Raw genomic sequence first — 23,135 nt, forward strand, 5'->3', positions numbered from 1 at the left:
AAGGTTCCTGTTTTTTAGAGGACAAGTACAAATAGTGACAGATATTAGAGCCTTTAATGGGGCTTATTGAACAGTATTCTGTCAGCTTGTGAAGGTAAAGAACTTGACGTGTGCCCAAGGATCCTCTGGATATGCCTGAGCCTGGATGGATCAGTGCAAGCAGAATGGAATATATATACAAGAGGTTGACTAGAATGTCGTAGTTAGTAGAGTACTTGTCAAAGGCGATAATAGAATTGAAAATCTTTATCCCTGTGGGTAAGAGACCAGAAAATTCATGCTTGGTCTATGTAATCTCATTTTCAATTTGTGCATTCAAAAATTACGTTCTTAGGTGTTGCTTATGAGAATTGAATTTGATTTTAATAAATAAAAATAGAAAGCAAATTCATTCGTCAACTTGATTGCTTATCAAACATGAATTATGGAAATCAATAGTATATATGGAATTAATTTTTTTTTTCTTTTGTAGGGATTGAAAAGTAGTATACGAATCAAACCTAAATTTATTCAATAAATGATATGTTTTCGGCCATCGAATTAAAGACTAAATCAGACTAAAGTAGTAGGCCTTTGTCTCACGAACACGAAAAACTGACGCTGGGAGAGTTGACAGGGAGCAAACTCGAATTCGATCGAGAGAAGAGAGAAAAGCAGCGCGTCGTCGAAGAAGAGACGAAGAAGAAGACTAGGATCTCGACTTGGAAGGAGGAATGCTGGACGACGACGACGAAGAAGAAGGAGGAGGGTCGAGCAGGAAGAGAGTGAGATCAAGTTTTATCGACGATGAGGCGGTGGTTGACTCCGATGACGAAGAGGAGGAAGAAGATGATGCTGAGGACGGTAATGTGGCTCTTTTTTTGGTTGTTTAATTGAATAAGTTCTTTTTCTTTTTTTTTTTTTTGTTTTGGAAATGAGTTCTTCGTGGAATTAGGGTTCGAGGATGCGAATAGGGTGGTTTCTATGAACTGGAAGATTTAGTTCTGATAGAAATGTAAATTACTTACCTGGTTAAGATGATGGTCATGATAGAAGTAGATTCGGCCACTAGGCTGGTTTCGGTTCAAACCGGCCTGGAACTGGAACCCAGTTTCGGTTCGATCTAGGTTTAAATCAAACAGGTTTAGAATTTTTTTCTATTTTTTAAAATGAAAAGGGCGTTCAGCCGGTACTGTCCCGTTCATTCACAGTTCGAGTCAACAACGGATTTAACTGGTTCCGTTTCTGAATCAGCCCTTGGCCGGGTCTAGGTAGAAGGACTCGTCCTAGGCTGTTTCTGCCTCAGGAGGATGAACATGATCTTGAGAGAAACATTCAAGTAAGATATGCAATGTCAAGTCGTTTGGAGTATGATGAAGAGGCTAAAAAAATGTAGACCAACAAGCTCTTTTGCCATCTGTTGTGTTCTAGATCCAAAGCTGTGGAGGGTTAGATGTGCGGTATGATCGTCATTTTTCCGTGATTTCTTGTTTTATTTATAGATTATTCTATTTTTTGGTCAGTGTGTTTGTTAACTTTGCTTTGATGTGTATAAGATCGGTCATGAAAGAGAAACAGCTGTTTGTCTAATGCAAAAGTACATTTGATACATTATAATCAAAATGATCAAAATAGGCATCCGGATGAAAGACGCACGTACTCATATATTTATGAGAAAGGGCACCTGGATCTCTTACGATGGTAGCCTTGATCTTCTCAGTGCTATAAAAATATATAAGGGGTAGGATTCGCCAATCTAAGCCTAAACACTTAGTCTATATCATAACCAAATTGTATTGGGACAGATTTAGTCTCGAAACCCAGATTAAAAGGGTTGCCTACTCCACCGCGCCCTGTTGAAATCAGTCAGAAATGTCGGAAGAATCACTGGCGTAATCACGAGGGGCAGTTGTAGCGCCGTGACCTATCAGTTAAGAGAACTCTGGGGTTAAATAACTGAAAACCATCCAGCCGAATAAGGAACAAAATAACGATTAGATTTAACTAGAAAAACAGTAATTATGACTTAAGAGGATATGAGCCTGAAGGCAAGTTAAGAATCCAAGGAACTCATACTTTCTCCGACTGGTTTAGGTCAGAACGCTTTCGTGAGAGAAGTCAGAAGATTCATCACTCCTGAAGGAAAAATCAGTCGTATAAGCCACTCATAACCCTAAATCGACCAACTAACCCCGCTTGTCATTAGCTTGTGAATTTCAATGATCACAACTTCAGAGACGATTTAATTTGACCCTGACATAGTCATTAGTGATGGGGACAACCCACTTGTGCAATCCTTACAGATGTCGAGCTGGCATTGGATACCCAATTTTATAAATGGAAGAGCCTCCAACCTGAGAAAATCTCAGAGGAGTATAAGGCATAACCTTGCTTTCATAATTCTCAATGAGACATACCCTTAGAGAGCAAACAATCAATATAGAGTAATCGTATCTCCCAAGTACTCGTAAATTCATTCAACCCTACCTCCGTCATCCATGTGTTACAATCTTCTTAGCCCATCCATTTCTTAATCATCAACATTGAAAATGTCCTAGAGATGCATATCTTGTCTGCTGTTGCACTTGATAATGTCAAAAACTATATATTCATTGAAGTAGGGAAAGAAGCCCATGTGAGGGAGGTATGCAAAAAATTGATGTTGAGTTTATAGCTATTTATGAAGTTTGCGACTTTTAATGTTTGCTTATAGTATATAGTTATAATTTTGGAATATATGCCTCTGATAATTCATTTCTTCTTTAGGCTTGCAAAGGTTTGCACAATGTATATTCCCAGCAAATAATGCTTGTCCTAATCAAGGAAATGACCAATGTTCTTTTGGTTGAAAGCAAAATAGTTGATCTTACAAGGCGAACCTAGGTCAGAATTCAGGTTAGGACTTACTGAGGGGACCTAGGCAAAGTGTGTTTTATGATTTTTATTTTACATAGTGTTATTTCTTATATTTTCTTAGCTGATTTCTCTGGGACTATTGAAGGTGGCAGATGTAGATAATGTGCAGCGGGGAGTTAGAGTGACGTTAATTCCACAGATTGACTCGCAGGCTATTGCAAATAAACTGGTACATTTTCAACACCTATCACTTAGAATTTTGCCATTTGTTTTATTTCTAGTAGACTTTCTGGGAATAGGATTTTGTCTTGATCTTCTATATGCACAAGAACAAGTCTGGTTTCATTGCAAGGATAGCAATAATTAAAATGAGGTATTTTCATCTTGCCTTGGACAAATAAAAGGAGTTTCATAATTTAGTGAATCTATTTTCCGTTTATTGTTGTTGTCATCATGATCCTTACTTTTCCCAAGGAATGTGACCATTATTTTGCTACTGTGTTCTCATATTTTCTTGATGTATCTATTTTATACAGGACGGTGGAGAGGAAGTAAAGAAGGTGGCTTTTGTCCCTCCATGTTTTGTGAATGGTGATGAAGCAAGGTAATATTGGTTTTTAACCCTCTTTTTAATTTGCAGCATAATTCACTTGCATGTTCATTGAGTGATTAATTGTTGTTTTTATAATATTTTGCAATCTGTCTCAAGGAATTGCATATTCATGTAGATTGAAGAACAGATCTAATGACTGCTGATTATTTTGGTTGCATTTGATGGCAAGTTGTTTAAAGATGGGTTATTGAATAAAGATGTGTCAATGAAGTCAATTAGTACTTGGAACATAAAGCCAACATTTGATGAACTCGAGAACTTCCATAAACCTCATGAGAATGGTGATGGTGACGTAGCCAGTTTAACTACCTTATTTGCAAGTAGAAACACTCTATGAAGGGTGATGCAGTTATTGTTGTCAAAAGAGATCTGAAAAACCTTAAGGGATGGGTTGAGAAAGTTGATGAAGAAAGTGTTCATATCAAACCAAAAGAGAAGGCATAGTTATTAAAAGCACGCCTCAGGCAAGGCTCACCAGGCTCTAACCCTAACGCTTTATGCACCTAGGCGTGCGCCTTTATTCCAGGCACAAGCCAAGAAAAACATGACTTCTTTATTTTTACCTTTAGCGAGTACTTCCATTGGCAAATAGTATTATAACTTAAACTTGATATTTGTCAATTTATAAGAATTCTGTATTGACGCACGAGTAAGTTTTTGGAATTATTATCGCTGGTGATAACTAGTCATCAAAGTCTCATCAAACCAGCACATCCAAGATCGCAAACCTCCCATATTTTCATTTCAACACTACCACTCTATTATTATCTTTTTTTTTTTTAAAAAAAAAATTACATTTACATCTATTTCAAGATATATGCCAAAAGAAAAAGGAAAAGCATTGTCTACCAACTTGAAAACTAATACTCGTTTAGTTCTTAGAGATAAAGAAGATGATGAAGATATTGATTTTGAACATGAGTATCAAGAGGATGAAAGTGTTTATGATTGCTTAACTTTAGTTTAGAGACATTAAAGGTTATTCAAATTTCAATATATTACTTTAAACTTTTAGTAGTTTATTTTTATTTTATTTGGATTACAAAATTATTAGTACTTGAATGCTTACTAGTTATTATTATTATTTTTTTTAATTTCATGTTATTTGAAGTTTAATGCAATATTGACATTTATTTTTTATGGAATTTTAATTTTTTTTTTACTTTTGCGCCTTACCTTGCTCAGGCATTGTCCCTAGGCTCTAGGACCCCTTGGCACCTTAGTGTGCCTTGAGCCTTTAATAACTATGAAAGAAGGGCCTTGGGTGAGAATTATTTGACTGACTTGTATGGTTGTACCATTTTTATCGTAATATTTATTAATTTTTGTTAATGTGGTCATCAGCTGTTTCTAATGACAATTTGAGTTTATACAGCTTTTTCATTATTGATCTTTAAATTATTTATTGGCAGGAAACTATTGCAGTGAATGAAAGGAGATATGCAAGTTTTTTGAGCCTGGTAATCATGAGAAGGCTGTCTCCGGTGCACACGAAGATGCAAACGGCATGGTCATTAAGGTTGAGGAGCATTACTCATCATTCTATCTGACACTATCAAGGAACATGTGAGTGATACACTTTTTGCATGATTATAATTTTCCTGACTGGAGGAATAGCTTTTCAATGGGTATACAAATGTTTGGAAATAATATATATATCTGTTGTCTTCAGATTCGTGTATTTGCTGATAGTGTTGTAGAAAGCTCTAAGGTAATTACTAGCGTTACCAGATTGGAGACTACAAGCTTCATCATGATCTTGTGCTGCTGGGGTACATTGTTTATTCTGGAATAAGGCATTGTTTTTCTCTTTATTATTTGAGGTCTTATATGTATATTCTTTATGCTTCGGTAGTACGAGCTTTGGTGTAATTATACGTGTTGAAAGTGAAGCCTTTCAGGTGAGCAATCACTTTAATGCACAAGAGTCCAAATGTTAAAGTGAACTTTATTAAATGGTATTCTTTTTTTATCCAGATTCTTAGCGGAGTTCCCAAGAGACCTGAGGTTTCTCTTGTTAGATTGAGAGAGATCAAATGCAAGATTGAGAAGAAATCTAACGTGCTAGATGGTTATAAGAATACTGTATCAGTGAATGATGTTTTTAGGATTGGTGATGGTCCTTGCAAAGTGAGATTCATGTGTGGCGTTTGATCAAATCTTATTTTCTCATGTGTGCTTTGGAAAGAATGTTTTAGCATTTATCCCTGTTATCTTCTTAGGGGAAACAAGGCCCTGTTAAACACATCTATAGAGGAGGAATCCTTTTCATCTTTGATTGCCATCATCTTGAGCATGCAGGATTTGCTTGCGCTATATCCTAGTCTTGTGTTCTGGCGGGAGACTGGGAGGACCAACAATAAGTGGTGATAGAAATGTAAAAATTCTGTGTTGTCTTTTTTTTTTTTGGCTGTTTTCTAAATATTTATTTTTTATTTAAAATTGTCTTTAGCCCATAGTTTTCATTATTTGCTTCTTTGGGGCCTGTATGATTTAGATTCTGCATGAACTTCATAGTAAAAATTAATCAAATAAGTTTTAGTGGTTAAATCAAGTAAAATGATCTAAACCAAATTGACTCTAAGCTCACTTATCCACCTACTTTAAAGGGCAATTCCTACATGAGATATGGCAAGACTCCCCGTCGCATACCACCCTTACCTAGGAGATTATCTAGAGGAGGTCCTCACCTGGAGTGTAAGTTGCCGATGGTCCAGGCTTCATCTGCAAACAAATTTTATCATAAAATGAAATTTATTGACTTGCTTTTTACCAGAGAGAGAGAGAGAGAGAGAGAGAGAGAGAGAGAGAGAGAGAGGGAGTATAATGCCATCAATATTCTTCTTAAAAGGCGTTATTACTTCTACTTAATGCTACAGCTGGTGGAAGGAATAGAGGTGGAAGGGGAGGACATGATTCTTTAGTTGGTAATAGAATAAGAATATGTCAGGGTCGTTTCAGTGGCTACTATGGTCATGTTATAGAAATAAAATGCCACAAATCAATTCAAGTTGAATTAGAGGCCCAAATGAAGATTGTCATTGGCAAGTCTTTATCAATATAACATAAATAATTGGCATATTCATTTCCTGTTTCCTGTATGGACTGTAATTGCTGTTCTATATACAGTTGATCGCCATGATGTGGTTGTTCCAGCCCCACGCTGGTAAATGTGAAATTCTGCATGTAATGGTTTGAACAACTTTCAAGATTCTGTCTCTCTGATTTTATATGTTCATATATTTGCCAGTGATTTACCACCTCGATATGGTTTGGGGAGTGAAACACCAGCTCATCCTTTGTGAACTCCACTGCATCCATATATGACACCAATGACAGATATTGAAGGTTTTGCGAACCTTTTTTTTTTGGAAACTTCATTTTCTTTCTTAATTGCCAATATCTGTAATCAAATATTGTTGTTACATTCACTTATTGTCTTATCTTCTTGCTTTTCTCTTGCATTTGCAGCTACACCTATTCATGATGGCATGGGGCCACCCATGCGTAGCCAAGCATGGAATCCTTATGCACCAATGAGTCCTTCCAGTTTTGACCAATGGATTTTACTGCTATTAATTCCTCCCCCTGCTTCTATTCTCTTGATGGTGAGCATTGATGAAGTAGGTGCTGAAATTACTTCATGGGAACATGTAATTTGATTCAATAAATGGTATTCCTTACAAACGTTGCATATCTTGTTTGATGGTGCCGCCTGAAAAAATAAAAATAAAAATAAAACCCAGTATTAGCTGTTCCCTTTGCCATTGGTAACTGATTTTTCAGGGCCACTCATGGATTCTTCATAGAATTTCTGGTGATTCTGTAATCCTCAGTTCTGCAATTCCGATCTAACAATGTAAAATTGCAGCAGTAAAATTTACTCTTCCCATTTTTCTGTATGCCGTATTAAGTTGACTGAAGACAACAACCTCAGTAAAGAGTTCCCATGCCCCTCATCTGTTTCACTTCAATTGAATTTGAAAACTGCTAATAGCTTCTTAAAGGCTGAAACAAGAAGCAAATAGCTTAATTTATAATGAAGTAACCATAGGCTTAGATATTTTCCTTTTTCTTCTTTAAATTGGCAATCTTGCTTTCTGTTGGTAGCATGCACATCATTTGTAGTTGATTGCTTCATCCAACTGGAAGCATTTTATGTCGCTTCCCATAGCTTTGTCTCTTTCCATTGTTTTTTCTTATGATAGACAACTGCTGTATGATTAATTGAAAAAAGGCCTAACAGCAGACTTCGTTGTTATCCTTATTGATCCTGCTCAATAATCTGGTTTGATCCTTTTCTTTCCTTCCACAAAGTTGTTGTTCATTTTTTTTCGGCATTGGTAAGCACGTTTGCTAAACTGCGTTATTTGTGCCCAATTCTCTAGAGATACATGGTTGGAAAGGGAATGCGTTTCCCTTTTGAAAAGATTTTTCAGTTCTTGTAATCTTCAACAAGTTTTTCTACTATTGCTTTGGGTAAAGTGAGGACAATAATATAGGGATAATTTGGGAAGATGGAAATCCTGCTTCTTGGGGAACTAGTCTGCAATATCAGGTTAAGAAATTGCATTGCATTGCAGGTGGGGACAATGAAGGACCATATTTCATGCCAGACACATTGGTTCGCGTACACAGGGCCAAAAATGAATCTATCGTTGGTGTCATCAGGGAGGTGCTCAAGCATAGATGGAGAATTTCTCTTAATTGAATCGATCCATTTCAGCAGTATATTTATGGTGGCTTTCCATTATCCAGGATGGTGGCCTTAGAGTTGTTCTTGGGACTAATGGCACAGGTAAAACAATTATGGCCTCTGCCAATGAATTTGAGATGGTGTTTTGAGCAGTGCTCATGGTGTTGCCACTGGCAAGCTGTTTGGCTTGTATTTGGAATTGTTAAGTTAGACGATAATCTTATAATAAATTTCAATTTAATTTTATTAAAAGAATTAATTCAAATGAATTTATAAGAGAATTCATGTATTTGGAATAATTTTTGAAATGATTGAATTTATTTTAATTTTATTATTTCGAGTCATTATAAGTGAATGTATTTAATTTAATATTTTATCTTTATTTATAAATAAATAGTTTTTTTTTACACTAAATAGTTTAAATTGTAATGCTATTTAAAAAAAAAAAAGCCGTTTTAAAAAATAATTTATCATTAATATTTTCATATTTACTACAATAATTAAATTTTAATTTTAAAATAAATTAAAAATTAAAGTTTCCAAAATAATCCTGACCGTCAATTGCCATGAACTCGAAAATCACAAATTCCACGTAAAAGTGGGCCACACCATCACACTCTCTGAGTCTCAGAGTTCACACCCAGCCCTCCATCCACCATCCATGCAACTGGACACTTACAGGAACCACCACACCACCACCACCATCTGATGATACCGTGACTACCACTTTCATCACCCGCGCGTGATCTAACTCCCAACTCCTCATCGCCCTCCTCTCCGCTCCTCTCTATAAAAAGCATTTAAAATTTTGTTCTTCAATTTATTTTTTTTCTGGTCCCTGGAAACAGAAAGGGCAAAACCAAAACCAACCCTTGCACACAGTAACAACTGTGACGTTCCCTCCCCTTCTTCATCGCATGTTCTCGGAGCTCCGGCTCCCTTGACGGAGCCCCAGCTCATTGCCTATCCATTATCTCCATATTATCCGATTGCATACGCTAACGATCTCTTCACTTCCTCGTTTTCATTTCTCAGATCTTTAATTTGATTTTTTATTTTGCTGTTAACCAATGTCTAATAAGGCTTGGGGCCCCATCGGCAACTGGGCCGCCGATGTCGAGCGTGAGGAGCAGGAAGCGGCTGCCGCCGAAACCGCCGCAACTTCCGGCGGCGCTTCCGCCGAGTCTCAGAACTTCCCCAGCCTCAAAGAGGCCGTCAGTGCCAAGCCTAAGAAGAAGAAAATGTCTCTCAACGAGTTCTACTCCTCTTCCGGTGGCTTAGGTGGTGGTCGCGGGGTAGAATCTAAAGGCTTAACTACTGATGAGATGCTTCGGCTTCCTACTGGTCCGCAAGAACGTTCCCCTGAGGAAACGCAGTATGGCCGTCGAGGTGGCGGGTTTTCCAATTATGGGCGGACTGGTCCACCTCCAGGTCGTATGCGTGACCGCGATGACACCGATGGGTCATGGGGAGGTGGTAGAAGGCAGTATGGTGGATTTGATGAAGAACGAAGGGGTGCACCTCCTAGGGTTTCCGACTATGATCAGCCCTCGCGAGCGGATGAGGCTGATAATTGGGCAGTGACAAAAAAGCCACTCCCTTCATTTGATTCTGGCCGCCAAAATCGTTACGGTTCGCTCGGTGGTGGTGGTGGTGGTATGGGAGGTGGTTCTAGGGCTGATGAGGTTGATAATTGGGGCAGTGCTAAAAAACCTCTTCCTGCTAGATCTACTTTTGGTTCGGGTTTTCGAGATTCAGGACCTGAGCCTGATCGGTGGACAAGAGGAGGATATCGTGAGCCGGAGCGGGAGAGGCCTAGATTGGTTTTAGATCCTCCGAAAGCTGATGTAGGTGCTAATGAGTCGGTTAAAACAAATAGGTCAAATCCATTCGGAGAAGCGAGGCCGAGAGAACAGGTGTTGGCAGAGAAAGGCTTGGATTGGAAAAAGATTGAGATGGAGTTAGAAGCTAAGAAGACGAGCGCACATTCAAGCAGGCCCACCAGTGCACACTCGAGCAGGCCTTCAAGTGCGCATTCCGCCAGATCGGAGGGGCCGGGGCTGCAGCAGGGATTAGAGAATTTGGTATTGAAGCCAAGACCAAAAGTGAATCCCTTTGGGGACGCAAAGCCTAGGGAAGTGTTGTTGGAGGAAAGAGGTCAGGATTGGCGGAAGATTGATCTTGAATTGGAGCATCGCAGTGTTGACAGGTCTGTATTTTGTGAAGGTTTTCAATTTGCATATGATATATGTTTGTGGCAAACCATTAAGAAATCAATGTTGATGTTTTTGTTGCATTGGCTACAACACATTGATGGTTTGGGAATGCTTAAATGCTTAACATACTTCTTATCCAATTATCATTGAAGTGGGTAGATTTTGAATATTTTTGGGCTTATAGAACTTAGAGCCATCAATGATTCTATGGCAATAGTTTGAGGTACATTCCAATGATTTAGGATTATTAATATAATACAATGGATAAACTGCTTTAACATATCTAGTTGTAATCATAATTGTTGGATTAGTGTTCTCTTTTAGCTTTATTTGGACAACCTTATTAGCACACTAGCGTGTTGATTAGTCGAATATTATCTCTTCATGTAGAGCATATCTTGAAATGATAAATCTGTGAATATGGTGTGGGTCTGTCTTGTACAAGTTGTCTGGGAGAAATTGTCCATTAGTTTCTGTTTAAGTAGGCAATGAAGATGATGCTTCCACACAAATTTGGTAGCCGCTAGCTATTGAGCTCATTGCTTGCATTGTGATGAAAAGAATACATGCTATAATTTTATAACTTGTGCTTAAATTCTCAATTCGTGGCTATTATAAAACAAATGTTGAGGAACTCTAACCAATCCTTTCTGGGTTTTATGCCTAGGCATCGTGTATTGTTATTCTTATATGTGCAATTCTGAACTGTTAACCAAAGAACTCTTTGCAGCATTGTGAGGTTATTAATTTAATATGAATCTGCTAAGATATGATGCTCTTAATCTTGCTTAGTTTGCCAAGTGTTCAGTTATGGCCGAGTTGCTTGCTACTAGGTTCTAGTATTCAGCAAGCAAATATACATGAAAAAAAAATAATAAGTTGCTCTTTTAGATGAGCTTTTCATCCATTGAACTCAAATGACCCAAATTTGGGTAGACTGAGCCAAAAATCGAACAGGCTACACTTTGCTTCATTTGCTATACTTGAGCGCAAGTCTCATTTCACAAGCTTTATTGAGTTCATCTAGTTGACTTACCCTAGTCCTTGTGGTTCTTGAACAATGTGTCATTGAGTATGTTTTCACATCATCATTTTTTTAAATTATCAACACATTTGTTGAAAGTTCAAACAAACACACTCACATTTCTAGTCTCCTAGACTTTCCCCATTAGATATTTTTGCTTTCACTTCTCATTTTGGTAATAGATTTTTGTTGCAATTATTACAACATGCAAAAATTCGTTCTTGACATACTGATTAATTATGATATAATGAATGTGTTGGCTGGGAGTTAGTGCCAAAACATGAGTTTCCTGGTGCTAGTTATTTTCCATTCAAATTTGATTGTTGCATGCCGTGGATTTCCTGCAAATAAAATAATATCTTTTTTTCCCACCTTTATAATTTGTGGACAAAATTGTTTTGCATTATATTTGATCACATCTTAATTATAACTTATTGTTGTATTGAATTTGGATGCATATTTGTTGTCAAATGACATGGTTTATTTTGAAAGCATGGTAATTTAATTTATCTTGTTGGGTTGTTAATGCAATTAAAATTTGGTGTTTTGTGTTTCTTAGTCACACTGTAAGTAGTGTTGTTACTAAAGATCTTAATCATGGGAGAAAAATATGTGCAACTGTGATAATTGCAATCACCATTTTGACTTAATGCATCAGTTTAATTCCAAAAGTGGGGTGAAAGGCAGTTTGACACTTTGACTCCCTTTCCCCAGTAACCAGGAAGGGAACATATGAAAAAAGCATTTTTGATAATCAGGTGAAACCACGATAAAAAATGGGGCTTAAATTACTTGTGCTTGGACCAAGTGAACTCTGTGTACATGTCCGTTCATAATTCTTTTTCTGAACTTGACTTCAGAAGTGTAATTTTTGTACCAATGATGCAATTCGTGGCTTGTTCACCACTTGTTTATTTGTATTTGCTTCTTGATGCTAGAATCAATATTGCTGGTGAAACATGCATGTTAGGATTAGTTCGGCATGTGTAGCACCTAGCTGCCTACATTATTATTTGAATGATCAGATATTAATTGCATTGAAGACCTTGTCTGTTAGCCTAGGTGGTTGATTTATTGGCTTGATGGATTGAAAACCTTGCTATTTTAGTGTATCTGGATGGTCTTAAGGCAAAAGGCCAGCATTTTATGGTTCCTTTTTCATTTCCACAATTAATTCTCCCTTCTTCTTCCTTGCATTTGTGATTCTTTAGTTGAAACTTTATGGAATCCTATATTGAATTGGGCTTTTGATAAATTTAATGTTGAAGTGCCATGCAATGTTGGCCATTTTCTTGATGGGTTCTCTCTCTCTCTCTCTCTCTCTCTCTCTCTCTAGTTCGTCACTGTTAATTACTCCCTTTTGTAGTCTAATGTTGTCTTCCATCACTTCATCTTTACTTGAGATATTTTTTACGACCACAATTTAATGCAATGTATTTCATCTGGTTTTGTACATGTAATATGTGGGCCCTGCTTAATCTTCACTCAACAATTTCCTAATGCTCGCTGATAGCAACAAAGCATTGTTGTTAATCAGTTTACTTTCTCCACTGCCTTTTTTCCTTTAAGCACCTTGTTGGAGCTGTTTAGCTGTCAACATCCTCGATTGTATCTATTTCAGTTTATCATGATAGTTTCTTCTGCTTTTTGTAGATGCTTTCTAATTATTGTTACTTCTACCTCTTTGTCGATCAACAACACTGCCTGTCATTTTTTATATGCGACTTATATACTCCTTGTATTTTTGCTTTCTAATTATACAAACTGTTTCAGGACTCCAACACCGGAGGAGAAGTTGTTGAAAGAAGAAATAGAGCGTTTAAAGGAGGACCAGAAATCTCTGCAAGGGCCTGGTGAAGACCAACCTAATTTGCAAGATATAATATCTCAGAAGGAAAAGGAATTAGAACATCTCACCCGTGATTTGGATGACAAAGTTCGATTTGGGCAGAAAGCCATTGAAAGGCCGGGTTCTGGGACAGGCAGGTCTGCTAGTTTCTCTGAGAGACCACCTTCTCGATCTGGGTCTTTTGATGAGTCTAGAAGTATAGAGTACACGGACAGGCCTCAATCACGTGGCACACAAGATATATGGACAAGGCCTGGTGATGACAGAAGACAATTTCAAGGTGGCAGGGAAAGAGAATTTGTTGGTAGCAGAGACTTTGACAGGTAAAAATACAGTAATTGCTTTTTCTCCTGTATTTATGTTCTTTTCTTTTCATTGTCATTGCTAATTCCAGTTCCCCACCCTTGTGACTAATCAACTAGAACTTCAAAAGTCTCGTATCCGTGAGGGAGTTGTTGATACAGGGAGTCAATCTCTAGCAGTTGGTTATGGAAAAAAGTTTCTAAACTGAGCAAAATATTATTGGACCTTTTTTCAAGCAAAATGTCTCTTGTGGCCCTTAAACTAATATCAAATAGTCTAATAAGCCCGTAAACAAAATTGAAAATCAAATAAACCCTTCAGTTTTTATAATAGATCAAATAAACCCTTTATAACTTAATTTTAATTTTAATTCAATTAAGTTCAAACTGTTATTTTATCGGTAAATATTTATAAAAAAATATTTTTTATTTGTGTGAAATAGAAAATTTAAAATCAATAAAAATTATTAACACATCTGCATTCGTCTTACTCCTTTACATCTTCTTTTTCTTCTTCTTCTTCTTCTTCTTCTTGTTAACCCATTCCTCCTCAACCTCCTTGGCGCCTTTTGATTTCAACCATGTCACCAGCAAGTTGTATGCCGTCACCACTAGAGGACTCACCTGTCTCAAATTGCTATAAGGTACCAATCGTTGCCAATACGAGAGGTTGCCAATAATGGTGGAGCCAATGCCAACGATGGACAACAGTGAGTGTTGCAACAAGGGAAAAGCAACTACAATGGAGGCATATTATGCACATGGATGACTGTGAGTGTTGTTTCCCGAAGGATCACACTCCTAGCAGTACCCAACTAATCTAAACTCCCAATCACCAATTCCTTTGCCTAACGCATTCCCTTCCAAACTCCCACAGTTAAAAAAACTTATCTTCGAACAGTTAAATAAACTTCTCTTTCGATTTGTTCTTAGAGCACTCCATGCAAGACCATTCAGATATATACATTATCAAAGATATCCAAAGTTTGATTGCTTGTGATATCCACAACTTGTTTGATGGAAGGCCTGACAGAAATCTTTTACCATGGGTTGTACTGATTTCAAGGTATTTTGGAGTGGGTATTGTTGGGATTGTTCTGCTGGGATTTTTGAGCAATGTGGGTTGATTAATGTGTTTCAAAAATGTGGGTAGTTCTGCTGGCATTTTGGAGCAGTAATCTTTTTTTCTTTTTTGGATTTGCTTCTTTCCCACTTTTTCTTTCATCTCGCTGCTCTGTTCATCACCGCATTCTTAAACCTGGATTTTTTAGATTATTTATTCTAGTGATGATGAAGAAAAAAAGGAATGAGAGGAGAAGCAGGAGGCTGATAACCAGGTTCATTTAAAAAAAAAATTGTAATTAATTAAGAATTTCTAATTATTAATTATTTAAAATATAAAAATAATATTTAATCATTATTCATTTATTTTATTAAATATTTAATGTCTTTAGTCAACGACGTTAATTTTAGACTTATTTGATCGACATTGAGAGGTAAAGGGCCTATTTAACTGTCAATTTGTTTGGGGGCTTATTTGATTATTTGATTTTAGCTTAAGGGTCAAAAGAGGCTTTTTGTCTCTCTATCTTTTTTTTTTAAGTAAAATTAGAGCCCTATGTAATATGAAAGAGTCCATTAACCAAACACCCCCCCTTCCCCCAAAAAAAAAAAAAAGTGCTCTTTGCTACAATGGTTATTATTCTGACATGACTTTGAAGAGTGGATTGCTCCAGTTTTTTGTGCATTCTAGTCACAAGCTTAGGGAACTGGGTCGCAGCCAGTGCTTTTGGTTCATGGCTAGGTGAACCTGAACAGGACCCCTAGGTTGGCAGTTCCCCACGGTTCCAATTCAAGGGAAAACTCAACTCAACTCAACTAAACTTTTATCCAAAAAATTTGTAGTCAACCATATGGATTCGCTTTCTCTACTCTAAACGATTTTGGGTTAAATCCTCATAAATATGTAATGTTTCTAGGTCATGTTGTACTACTCTCCTCCAAGTCAATTTAGGTCTATCCCTTTTTTTTTTTTTTTTCCTATCCTCTAACCTAATGTGCTCTACTTGTCTAATTGGAGCCTCCTTATGTCTACGCTTCATATGACCAAACCACCTCAATCATCCTTTCTCAACTTATCTTCAATTGGCATTACTCCTATCTTTTCTCTAATGCTCTCACTACGGACTTTATCTAGTCTAGTATGGCCACTCATCCACCTTAACATTCTCATCTCTGCAATTCTTATCTTAGACGCATATGACTCTTTAAGTGCTCAACACTCACTACCATATAACATAGTCGATCGTATGGCTGTACAGTAAAATTTTCTTTTCAACTTATTGAGAATCTTACGATTACATAAAACTCTCGTGGCACGTCTCTACTTCAACCATCCAGCTGTAATCCTATGATTAACATCCTCCTCACATCCTCCATCTACTTGAAGGACTGAGCCTAGATATTTAAAGTGATTACTTTGGGACAGTACCACTCCATTCAAACTAACTCCTTCCCTATCACCAGTTTGGCCTTCACTGAACTTGCAATGTATGTATTCTGTCTTCGTTCTACTTAACTTAAAACCCTTTGACTCTAGAGTATTTCTCCAAAGCTTTAGCTTTCTATTGGCTCATTATCGTATCTCATCTATCAGAATAATATCATCCGCAAACATCATGCACCAAGGAATACTTTCTTGTATATGTTTCGTCAATTTATTTAAAACTAATGTAAAAAGGTAAGGGCTTATGGCTAATCCTTGGTGTAATCCAATTGAGATCGGAAAATCTCTTGTGTCCCCTCCTACTGTGCTCACAATAGTAGTTGCTCCTTTATACATATCTTTCAACACTTGTATGTACCTAATAAATATCATCTTTTGTTCTAACACATTCCATGAGACATCTCTTGGAACGCTATCATAAGCCTTCTCCAAATCAATAAAAAACATGTGTAGATCTTTCTTCGCATATCTATATTTCTCCATCAAGCTTCTAATGAGAAAGATCGCTTCCATAGTTGAACGATCGGGCATAAAACTAAATTGAGTGAGAGAGATAGAAGTATCATTACGTAGTCAATGCTCCACAACTCTCTCCCACAACTTCATAGTATAACTCATGAATTTAATTCCCCTATAGTTTGAATAGTTTTGTATGTCTCCCTTATTTTTAAAAATAAGTACTAAAATACTCCTCCATTCATCAGGCATTTTCTTTGAGTTTAGAATCTTATTAAATAATTTAGTTAACCATGCCAGTCCCATATCTCCCAAACACTTCCACACTTCAATTGGTATTTCATCGGGTCCACAGGTTTTACCCACTTTCATTTTCTTAAGTGCTTCCTTTACTTCTAAAGATCTAATCTTTCTAATATAATTCATATTCTTTTCTATTGTTCTATAATATATATTCACGCTATTACCATTTTGACTATTATTAAAGAGATTATTAAAATAATTTCTCTATCTTTCTTTAATGTCCTCATCTTTTACCAACATTTTTCCTTCTTTATCCTTAATGCACTTAACTTGATTAAGATCTTGACATTTCCTTTCTCTCCTCCTTGCTAATCTATAAATATCTCTCTCCTTCTTTAGTTCTAAGTTTCTCATATAACTTTTCAAATGCCTGTGCTCTTACTTGACTAATTGTCTTTTTTGCCTATTTCTTTGCTATCTTGTACTGTTCATATGCCTCATTGTTATCACATTTGGGTAATTTCTTATACCATTCCCTTTTTCTCTTTACTGCCTTTTGTACTTCCTCATTCTACCACCATCTCTCTTTTGAGGGTGGTCCATGTCCTTTAGACTCTCCAAGTACTTTTCTAGCTACTTCTCTAATCTTTGATGCCATCTGTATTTACATATCATTGGCTTCCATACCCAGCTTCCATATTTCGGACTCAAGAAGCTAATTTTTAACTTTACTTGCTTTACTGCTTTGAACTCCCACCACTTTGTTCGAGCTACACTATTTCTTCTGACCTTACTTGAATTATTCCTAAACTTGACATCCAAGACCACCCACCGATGTTGACTTGTTAAAGCCTCTCCTGGAATAACCTTGCAATCCTTGCATATAACTCTATTTGTCTTCGTGGTTAAGAGGAAGTCAATTTAGCTTCTATGTTGCCCACTTTTGAAAGTCACTAAATGTGACTCTCTTTTTATAAAGTAGGTATTTGCTAGTATTAGGTCCTATGCCATAGTAAAATCCAAGATGCTTTTTCCCTTCTCATTTCGATTGCTAAAACTAAAACCTCCATGAACATTCTCATAACCTTGTTTATCACTTCCTACATGTTTATTCTAATCTCCACCAATGAAAACATTCTCTTCATTCGGTATGCTTTGCATTAAATCATCCATATCTTCCCAAAATTTTTGTTTACTCTCACTGTCTAGTCCTATTTGTGGGGCATAAGTACTAACTATATTTATTGTTTCTCCTTCTAGTACTAGCTTTACTAGTATAATTCTATCTTCTACTCTTTTCATAGCTATTACTGCGTCTTTTAATGTCCTGTCTATGATTATGCCTACTCCGTTCTTGTTTCTCTCCTTTCCGTTTAACCACAGTTTGTACCCTGAATTACCCACTTCTTTACGTTTCTCTCCTACCCTTTTAGTCTCTTGAATGCAAGCAATATTCTCCCTTCTCCTTTCCAAGGCATCCACAAGCTCCATTAATTTTCCTGTAAGTGATCTAACATTCCAAGTATCAACCCTGATCCTCCTCCTATTCTGCTCCTTCCTAATTGGTCTCCTTCAATGATATCTTTTATTATTTTCTATGTCTATCTTGTGTTCTATTCCACTATCTGTTCTACTATCTGTCCTATGGACTAACTTCTTTACCCACACCCGTTCATGACGTGGGAACCCTTGCTCACTTAATACCACACCACACCCGGGCGCCGGCATGACGCGTTGCTTTCGGTGAACGCCTTACACCCTTGCATATTTTTCACTACACCCGGCTCCGATGTAGCGTATCGTTAGTAGAAGACGCCCCAACGTTTATATCATTTGAATCCATGTCATAAGGTGTGACGAAATTTTTAGTTGTCACCTACCGCAACCCTCCTCCTTTATCTGGGCTTGGGACCGGCTAAGCGCAAATTACTTAGGCAGAGTTGGTTCCAATTCAAGGGAAGTTCAAGTTTAATCTGGGTTAAGTGAATATAATTGAAATAGTTTTCAAATTTTTTTCTTTTTAAAAAATTCAAGGTTCAAACTGGACTGTACCGTTGGTCTGGTTGAAGAAGGGGGACCAGGAATTCGTCAGGCGGTTTTGAGGGGCTTTTTTTTTTTTTTATGCAGATGCATTTGGAGTTTATGCACAGTTATTTTGTTAAAACCTAACCATGTTCTGAATGAATGATACGTGTTTTTTACTGAGTGTAAAATTGGCTGGCTTATATTATTTATTGTCACTGCATCCACATTCAGAGTAATTATAGTTGTAATTATATTTTCTCAGCAATGTGCATATTCTAACTTTGATGCCAGTTACAAGGAAAAAAGGGAATCCCTAATGCTAATGATGTTTGCTATTTGGTAGGTCAAGGTCAAGGGAGAAATGGTGAGCAACTGATACTGTAGATATATTGAGTTCTCTCTTCAACTTTTGATGACCAGAGCCAAATAATATTTTGCCAATCTTTTTTTTTTTTTCCTTAATTGTTCTCTTGTTTTTGCTCTGGTAAATGGAGCAAAGGATAATGAGTAATAGCATTGGGAACGCTTGTGTTATTCTATTGCTGCATTTTGACTATGTAAAATTTCATTTTTCCCCTTCTTTGTTCTGTTTTGAAACAAGCCTGTATTATTTGGTAGGGACTCAAATTTTAATGACCAGTTAAACATTAGGGGACTCGCTAGTTTATTTTTGTGATGATCATTTCAAGTGTTACACAGTTAGCTTCTGTTTCTGTTGTTCTTACAAGGAAGGAAGCTACTTTGCTTGATGGGGTTTATTTGTTATTTCTCTCATCTTACACTATACCATGCTTGTGGTTGAGGTACCTCCTTACTGCCACATTTGAGTATCCTATTTGGAAGTCTTCTTTTGACTTGATTTATTTCTTTTTGAGCCAATATTCTCTTCAGCAGTATATGGTGCTGGTGTTTCGGGCTATTGTAATGGTTATAGATACAGAAAAGGTTAAAATTTGTTCAATACAATGCTAATGGCTGTTGACTCCAATTATGCGATGCCTATACCCCATGGATTCCAAGTAATGCATTGAGCGGATGCTGTCCAAGTATGCATCGAGTAATGAGTAGTCCTTATCTAGGTTCAGTCAGTGGGCAATTGGAGATTTGTTGTTTTAGTTTGATTTCTTCTTCATTCTTTCTATCAAGTGCTTGTCAGATTCCAGCAATTTATAACTATCGAGATTCAAAACTATGTTCACATGTTAGAGTATCTAAATGTTGTGGACGAATGAGAAAGGAATCTGAACTTCAAAATTAATTAAACAATAAAATTGGAGTAAAATAGGAAAAGAGTAAAATAAAAGAAATCAACCAACGAGGTCAGGTGGGTAAGACTATGACATAAAACCCAACTAATGGCTATCAATTTATCATTTTGTCGACAAAAGGCCACCTAAAAATTACTTGGCCCTTAACAACATCACTTTACCCGTTTGATGAAAGTTGTCTGAGAAAGAGAAGAACTAGTAATATTCTATCATGAACTGGTCAAGACCCGCTAGCATCATCAGCAGAAGATGGAAGGGTCCATGGGGGCTAAAACACACTCTTCAGGCAGTGGCATTAGCACTTTCTCTAGTACTTGCATTCTCAGTTTTTATGGTGAGAGATCGTAGGAAGATTCTTGATCGCTCAAATGGTTGCCCTTTCTCTGCCATATTCAACTTCGGCGATTCGAATTCTGATACTGGCAGCAAATCCGCAGCGTTTCATCGACTTCCTTATCCTAATGGCTACTCTTTCTTCAATAAGCCATCTGGGCGCTACTGTGATGGGCGTGACATCATTGATTTCATCGGTTAGTCAATCACTTTGGATTTGATCTTGATCTTGGATCTATCTTCTGCGAGTTTCAAGAGTAAAGTTTCCTACTGTATGTTTTTGTTGATTTTGTTCACAAATATTTGCAGCTGAGAAGTTGGAATTACCGTACTTGGATGCTTACTTAGATTCTATTGGGACAAATTTTCAGCATGGTGCAAATTTTGCTATTGGAGGCTCTACAATACAGCCAGTGGATGGTAGAATATTTGAGGGTGGTTTTAGCCCCATTTCTCTTGACATACAACTTTTGCAGTTTGAACAATTCAAGGAACGAACTCTTGAGCTATACAATGAAAGTAGGATAAATTGTTGGATGAAAAAATAGAAACTCAATTAACATTTCTTTTTTTCTTGAATTTCTAATCCTATTATTAAGCTTATTGTTATCAGTTTGTGGATTCTTTTTGCTCAGGTAGAAGCTCTTACATCATGAGTAGGCTCCCAAGACCCGAGGATTTCTCCAAGGCACTATACACATTAGATATAGGACAGAATGATCTTCATGCTTGGATTAAGTCGATGACTGAGAAGCAAATGCTGGAATCTATACCCAGTATCATTACTCAGTTTGCTCATGCAGTGGAGGTAACTTTAATTTGCCTCTCTGCAGTATTGTATGTTCATTATATAGGTCCTTCGGAGAGAAAAATATGCTCAATTCAGACCTCACAAAACAGAAAATAAGCATATGCCAGCTGTCTCAATTTTGAGCATTTGATGCAACATTTTCTGAAGAATATCTATAGCAATACTATCTATATTGTTTATTTCTGCTATTCATTACTTGTTACTGTAATTTTCTTGCTCCTATTGATTGATTTCCAACATTTACTGAATATGTTCAAATATAAATCATTAGGGAAAAAGAAAACAAAAATGCCAATGGGGAACTCTTTAATCCATCTAGTCATCTTCATTTACTCTTGTTCTGCTGGGAGGCATGATTTGACAATGATAAACAAATCGTTGTTCTGTGATTTATTGTTTCAGAAACTGTATCAACTGGGAGCAAGAATATTTTGGATACACAATACTGGTCCTATTGGTTGCTTACCTTATGATGTTATATATTATCCTCCAAAGCCTGGGGATAAGGGCCAAAATGGTTGTGTGAAGTCCCACAATGAAATTGCCCAAGAATTTAACAGACAGCTGAAAGATAAGGTGTCCCAGCTTAGAAAGCAACTCCCCGATGCAGTACTTACTTGTACTGATATCTATACAGCTAAGTATTCATTAATTTCTGAAGCAAAGAAACAGGGTAAGCTTCAATTTTATGTTATCCTTGTTTTCATTTTACAGGAAATAGTTTGAAAAATCAGAACAATTGATGCTGCGCGTCTGATGTACAAGCTTCACTTTCAAATTCATTTACATTTCTTTATCTTTTACTTGTGTATTGGTTCTGCAGGTTTTGCTGATCCACTTGGATATTGCTGTGGATATTATGGGGATTACCGTGTTCCATGTGGGAAAAATTCAATGGTGAATGGGACAGAAATTTCTGGGGATCCATGCAGCAACCCTGAACTCTATATTAGTTGGGATGGCATACATTATTCTCAGGCTGCAAATCAGATCATAGCTAACAGGATTCTGGATGGCTTCTTGTCAGACCCTGCAACTCCCATCATTGAAGCATGTCACAAGCCTGTTCCTTTGTCAAAATGAGCATTGATCATAACTTTCATACAATTTGAAACTAGCATTAACTATTCCTTTGTTTTGAGTGTAATCATTCTCATGAATTCTTGTTTCTTACTTTTTTTATTTGATTCAACTTCAGGTTTTTCTTTGGTAAATATTCAACAACTCGAATGTTCATGTTGTAAAGAAATGGATCAATTTTGGCTTATTTTACTGCAACTGTTGAACTTTTTGTAGATCAGAACTTCAGAAGCAGCAAGGTTGAACAGGAGCCGAGAAACTTATGTTTGTGACTCTGCTCTTAAGCTTGTCTCAACAATTATAGCCATTTTTATTGTACTATTTTTGTGCTGAAAATGAACCGTTAAGGTGATACAGACAAATCTTTGTGTGCTGGGTGAGGGGTGTCTCCTCATCCCTTGGCTTTGTAGCTGACAAAGATGGAAAGCTATTTTAGACAGGCGGCTAGTCAAACGTTGTAATGCAACCGTGACTCAACTTTTAATCCATTGGCAAGGTTCCTCCCCTGCTGATGCTACTTGGGAATATGCTGATGAGATACAGTTGTGCTTTCCTTTCTTTTCCTTGGGGACAAGGATTCCTGGGAAGGGGATTATTGTTACAGACGAAACGGTACGTGTAGAGGAATGATGTTGGCGGGAGAATAATGGTTTCAAAACCAATAAGAGAAGTTGATAGGTTGATGGATAACAGAATAGCAGAGCTGTTGTGTTGAGCTGGAATTCGTTGTAACTAATTGGGAATCTGTTGTAAGTCCATATGATAAATAACTGTAATTGTGAAAATGTTGAGTGTGGAATAAGATCTTGAGAATTCTCTCTCTCTTCAGTTTCTCTCTCTCGCCTCTAGTCTTTCTTCTCTCTAATCTCTAGCTTTCT

The 23,135-nt window shown here is 37.0% G+C and overlaps 4 protein-coding genes across 9 annotated transcripts; all 4 read left to right on the top strand.

Annotated features, from left to right (window-relative positions):
- The first annotated feature begins 107 nt into the window (after nucleotides 1-107).
- LOC110651815 (putative transcription elongation factor SPT5 homolog 1) lies at nucleotides 108-5,564 on the top strand. Of its 4 annotated transcripts, XM_058128946.1 has the most exons (6): nucleotides 265-843; nucleotides 2,988-3,064; nucleotides 3,372-3,439; nucleotides 4,634-4,712; nucleotides 4,861-5,014; nucleotides 5,121-5,564. In XM_058128946.1, the coding sequence occupies exons 1-4, from the start codon at nucleotides 714-716 to the stop codon at nucleotides 4,644-4,646; spliced, it is 288 nt and encodes a 95-aa protein (XP_057984929.1). In that variant the 5' UTR covers nucleotides 265-713; the 3' UTR covers nucleotides 4,647-4,712; nucleotides 4,861-5,014; nucleotides 5,121-5,564. The 4 variants fall into 4 exon arrangements, with proteins under 4 accessions (XP_021662945.1, XP_057984927.1, XP_057984929.1 ...); XM_021807253.2 differs by lacking the exons at nucleotides 4,634-4,712; nucleotides 4,861-5,014; nucleotides 5,121-5,564 and adding exons at nucleotides 108-258; nucleotides 3,564-4,624 and having other exon boundaries at nucleotides 617-843; nucleotides 2,981-3,064; XM_058128944.1 differs by lacking the exons at nucleotides 4,634-4,712; nucleotides 4,861-5,014; nucleotides 5,121-5,564 and adding exons at nucleotides 108-258; nucleotides 3,564-4,624 and having other exon boundaries at nucleotides 617-843.
- Nucleotides 5,565-5,642: 78 nt separating this feature from the next.
- Nucleotides 5,643-8,477, top strand: LOC110650937 (uncharacterized). The gene is made up of 4 exons (XM_058128943.1): nucleotides 5,643-5,825; nucleotides 6,699-6,796; nucleotides 6,920-7,056; nucleotides 8,032-8,477. The coding sequence occupies exons 2-4, from the start codon at nucleotides 6,772-6,774 to the stop codon at nucleotides 8,218-8,220; spliced, it is 351 nt and encodes a 116-aa protein (XP_057984926.1). The 5' UTR covers nucleotides 5,643-5,825; nucleotides 6,699-6,771; the 3' UTR covers nucleotides 8,221-8,477.
- A 303-nt stretch (nucleotides 8,478-8,780) lies between these two features.
- Nucleotides 8,781-19,514, top strand: LOC110651824 (eukaryotic translation initiation factor 4B2). The gene is made up of 3 exons (XM_021807266.2): nucleotides 8,781-10,353; nucleotides 13,158-13,556; nucleotides 19,109-19,514. Exons 1-3 carry the CDS (start codon nucleotides 9,215-9,217, stop codon nucleotides 19,131-19,133), a joined length of 1,563 nt encoding a protein of 520 aa, XP_021662958.1. The 5' UTR covers nucleotides 8,781-9,214; the 3' UTR covers nucleotides 19,134-19,514.
- Nucleotides 19,515-19,984: 470 nt separating this feature from the next.
- LOC110651834 (GDSL esterase/lipase At5g14450) lies at nucleotides 19,985-23,085 on the top strand. 3 transcript variants are annotated; one of them, XR_002494267.2, is made up of 6 exons: nucleotides 20,000-20,563; nucleotides 20,676-20,885; nucleotides 21,002-21,174; nucleotides 21,580-21,850; nucleotides 22,001-22,320; nucleotides 22,474-23,085. XR_002494267.2 is itself a non-coding variant. In XM_021807285.2 (5 exons), the coding sequence occupies exons 1-5, from the start codon at nucleotides 20,245-20,247 to the stop codon at nucleotides 22,258-22,260; spliced, it is 1,134 nt and encodes a 377-aa protein (XP_021662977.2). In that variant the 5' UTR covers nucleotides 19,985-20,244; the 3' UTR covers nucleotides 22,261-23,085. The 3 variants fall into 3 exon arrangements, 2 of the variants coding, with proteins under 2 accessions (XP_021662977.2, XP_021662967.2); XM_021807285.2 differs by having other exon boundaries at nucleotides 19,985-20,563; nucleotides 20,676-20,786; nucleotides 22,001-23,085; XM_021807275.2 differs by having other exon boundaries at nucleotides 20,001-20,563; nucleotides 22,001-23,085.
- The last annotated feature ends 50 nt before the right edge of the window (nucleotides 23,086-23,135 follow it).

This window comes from Hevea brasiliensis, chromosome 10 (genome assembly GCF_030052815.1).
Source record: "Hevea brasiliensis isolate MT/VB/25A 57/8 chromosome 10, ASM3005281v1, whole genome shotgun sequence".
NCBI classification, from domain to species: domain Eukaryota; kingdom Viridiplantae; phylum Streptophyta; class Magnoliopsida; order Malpighiales; family Euphorbiaceae; genus Hevea; species Hevea brasiliensis.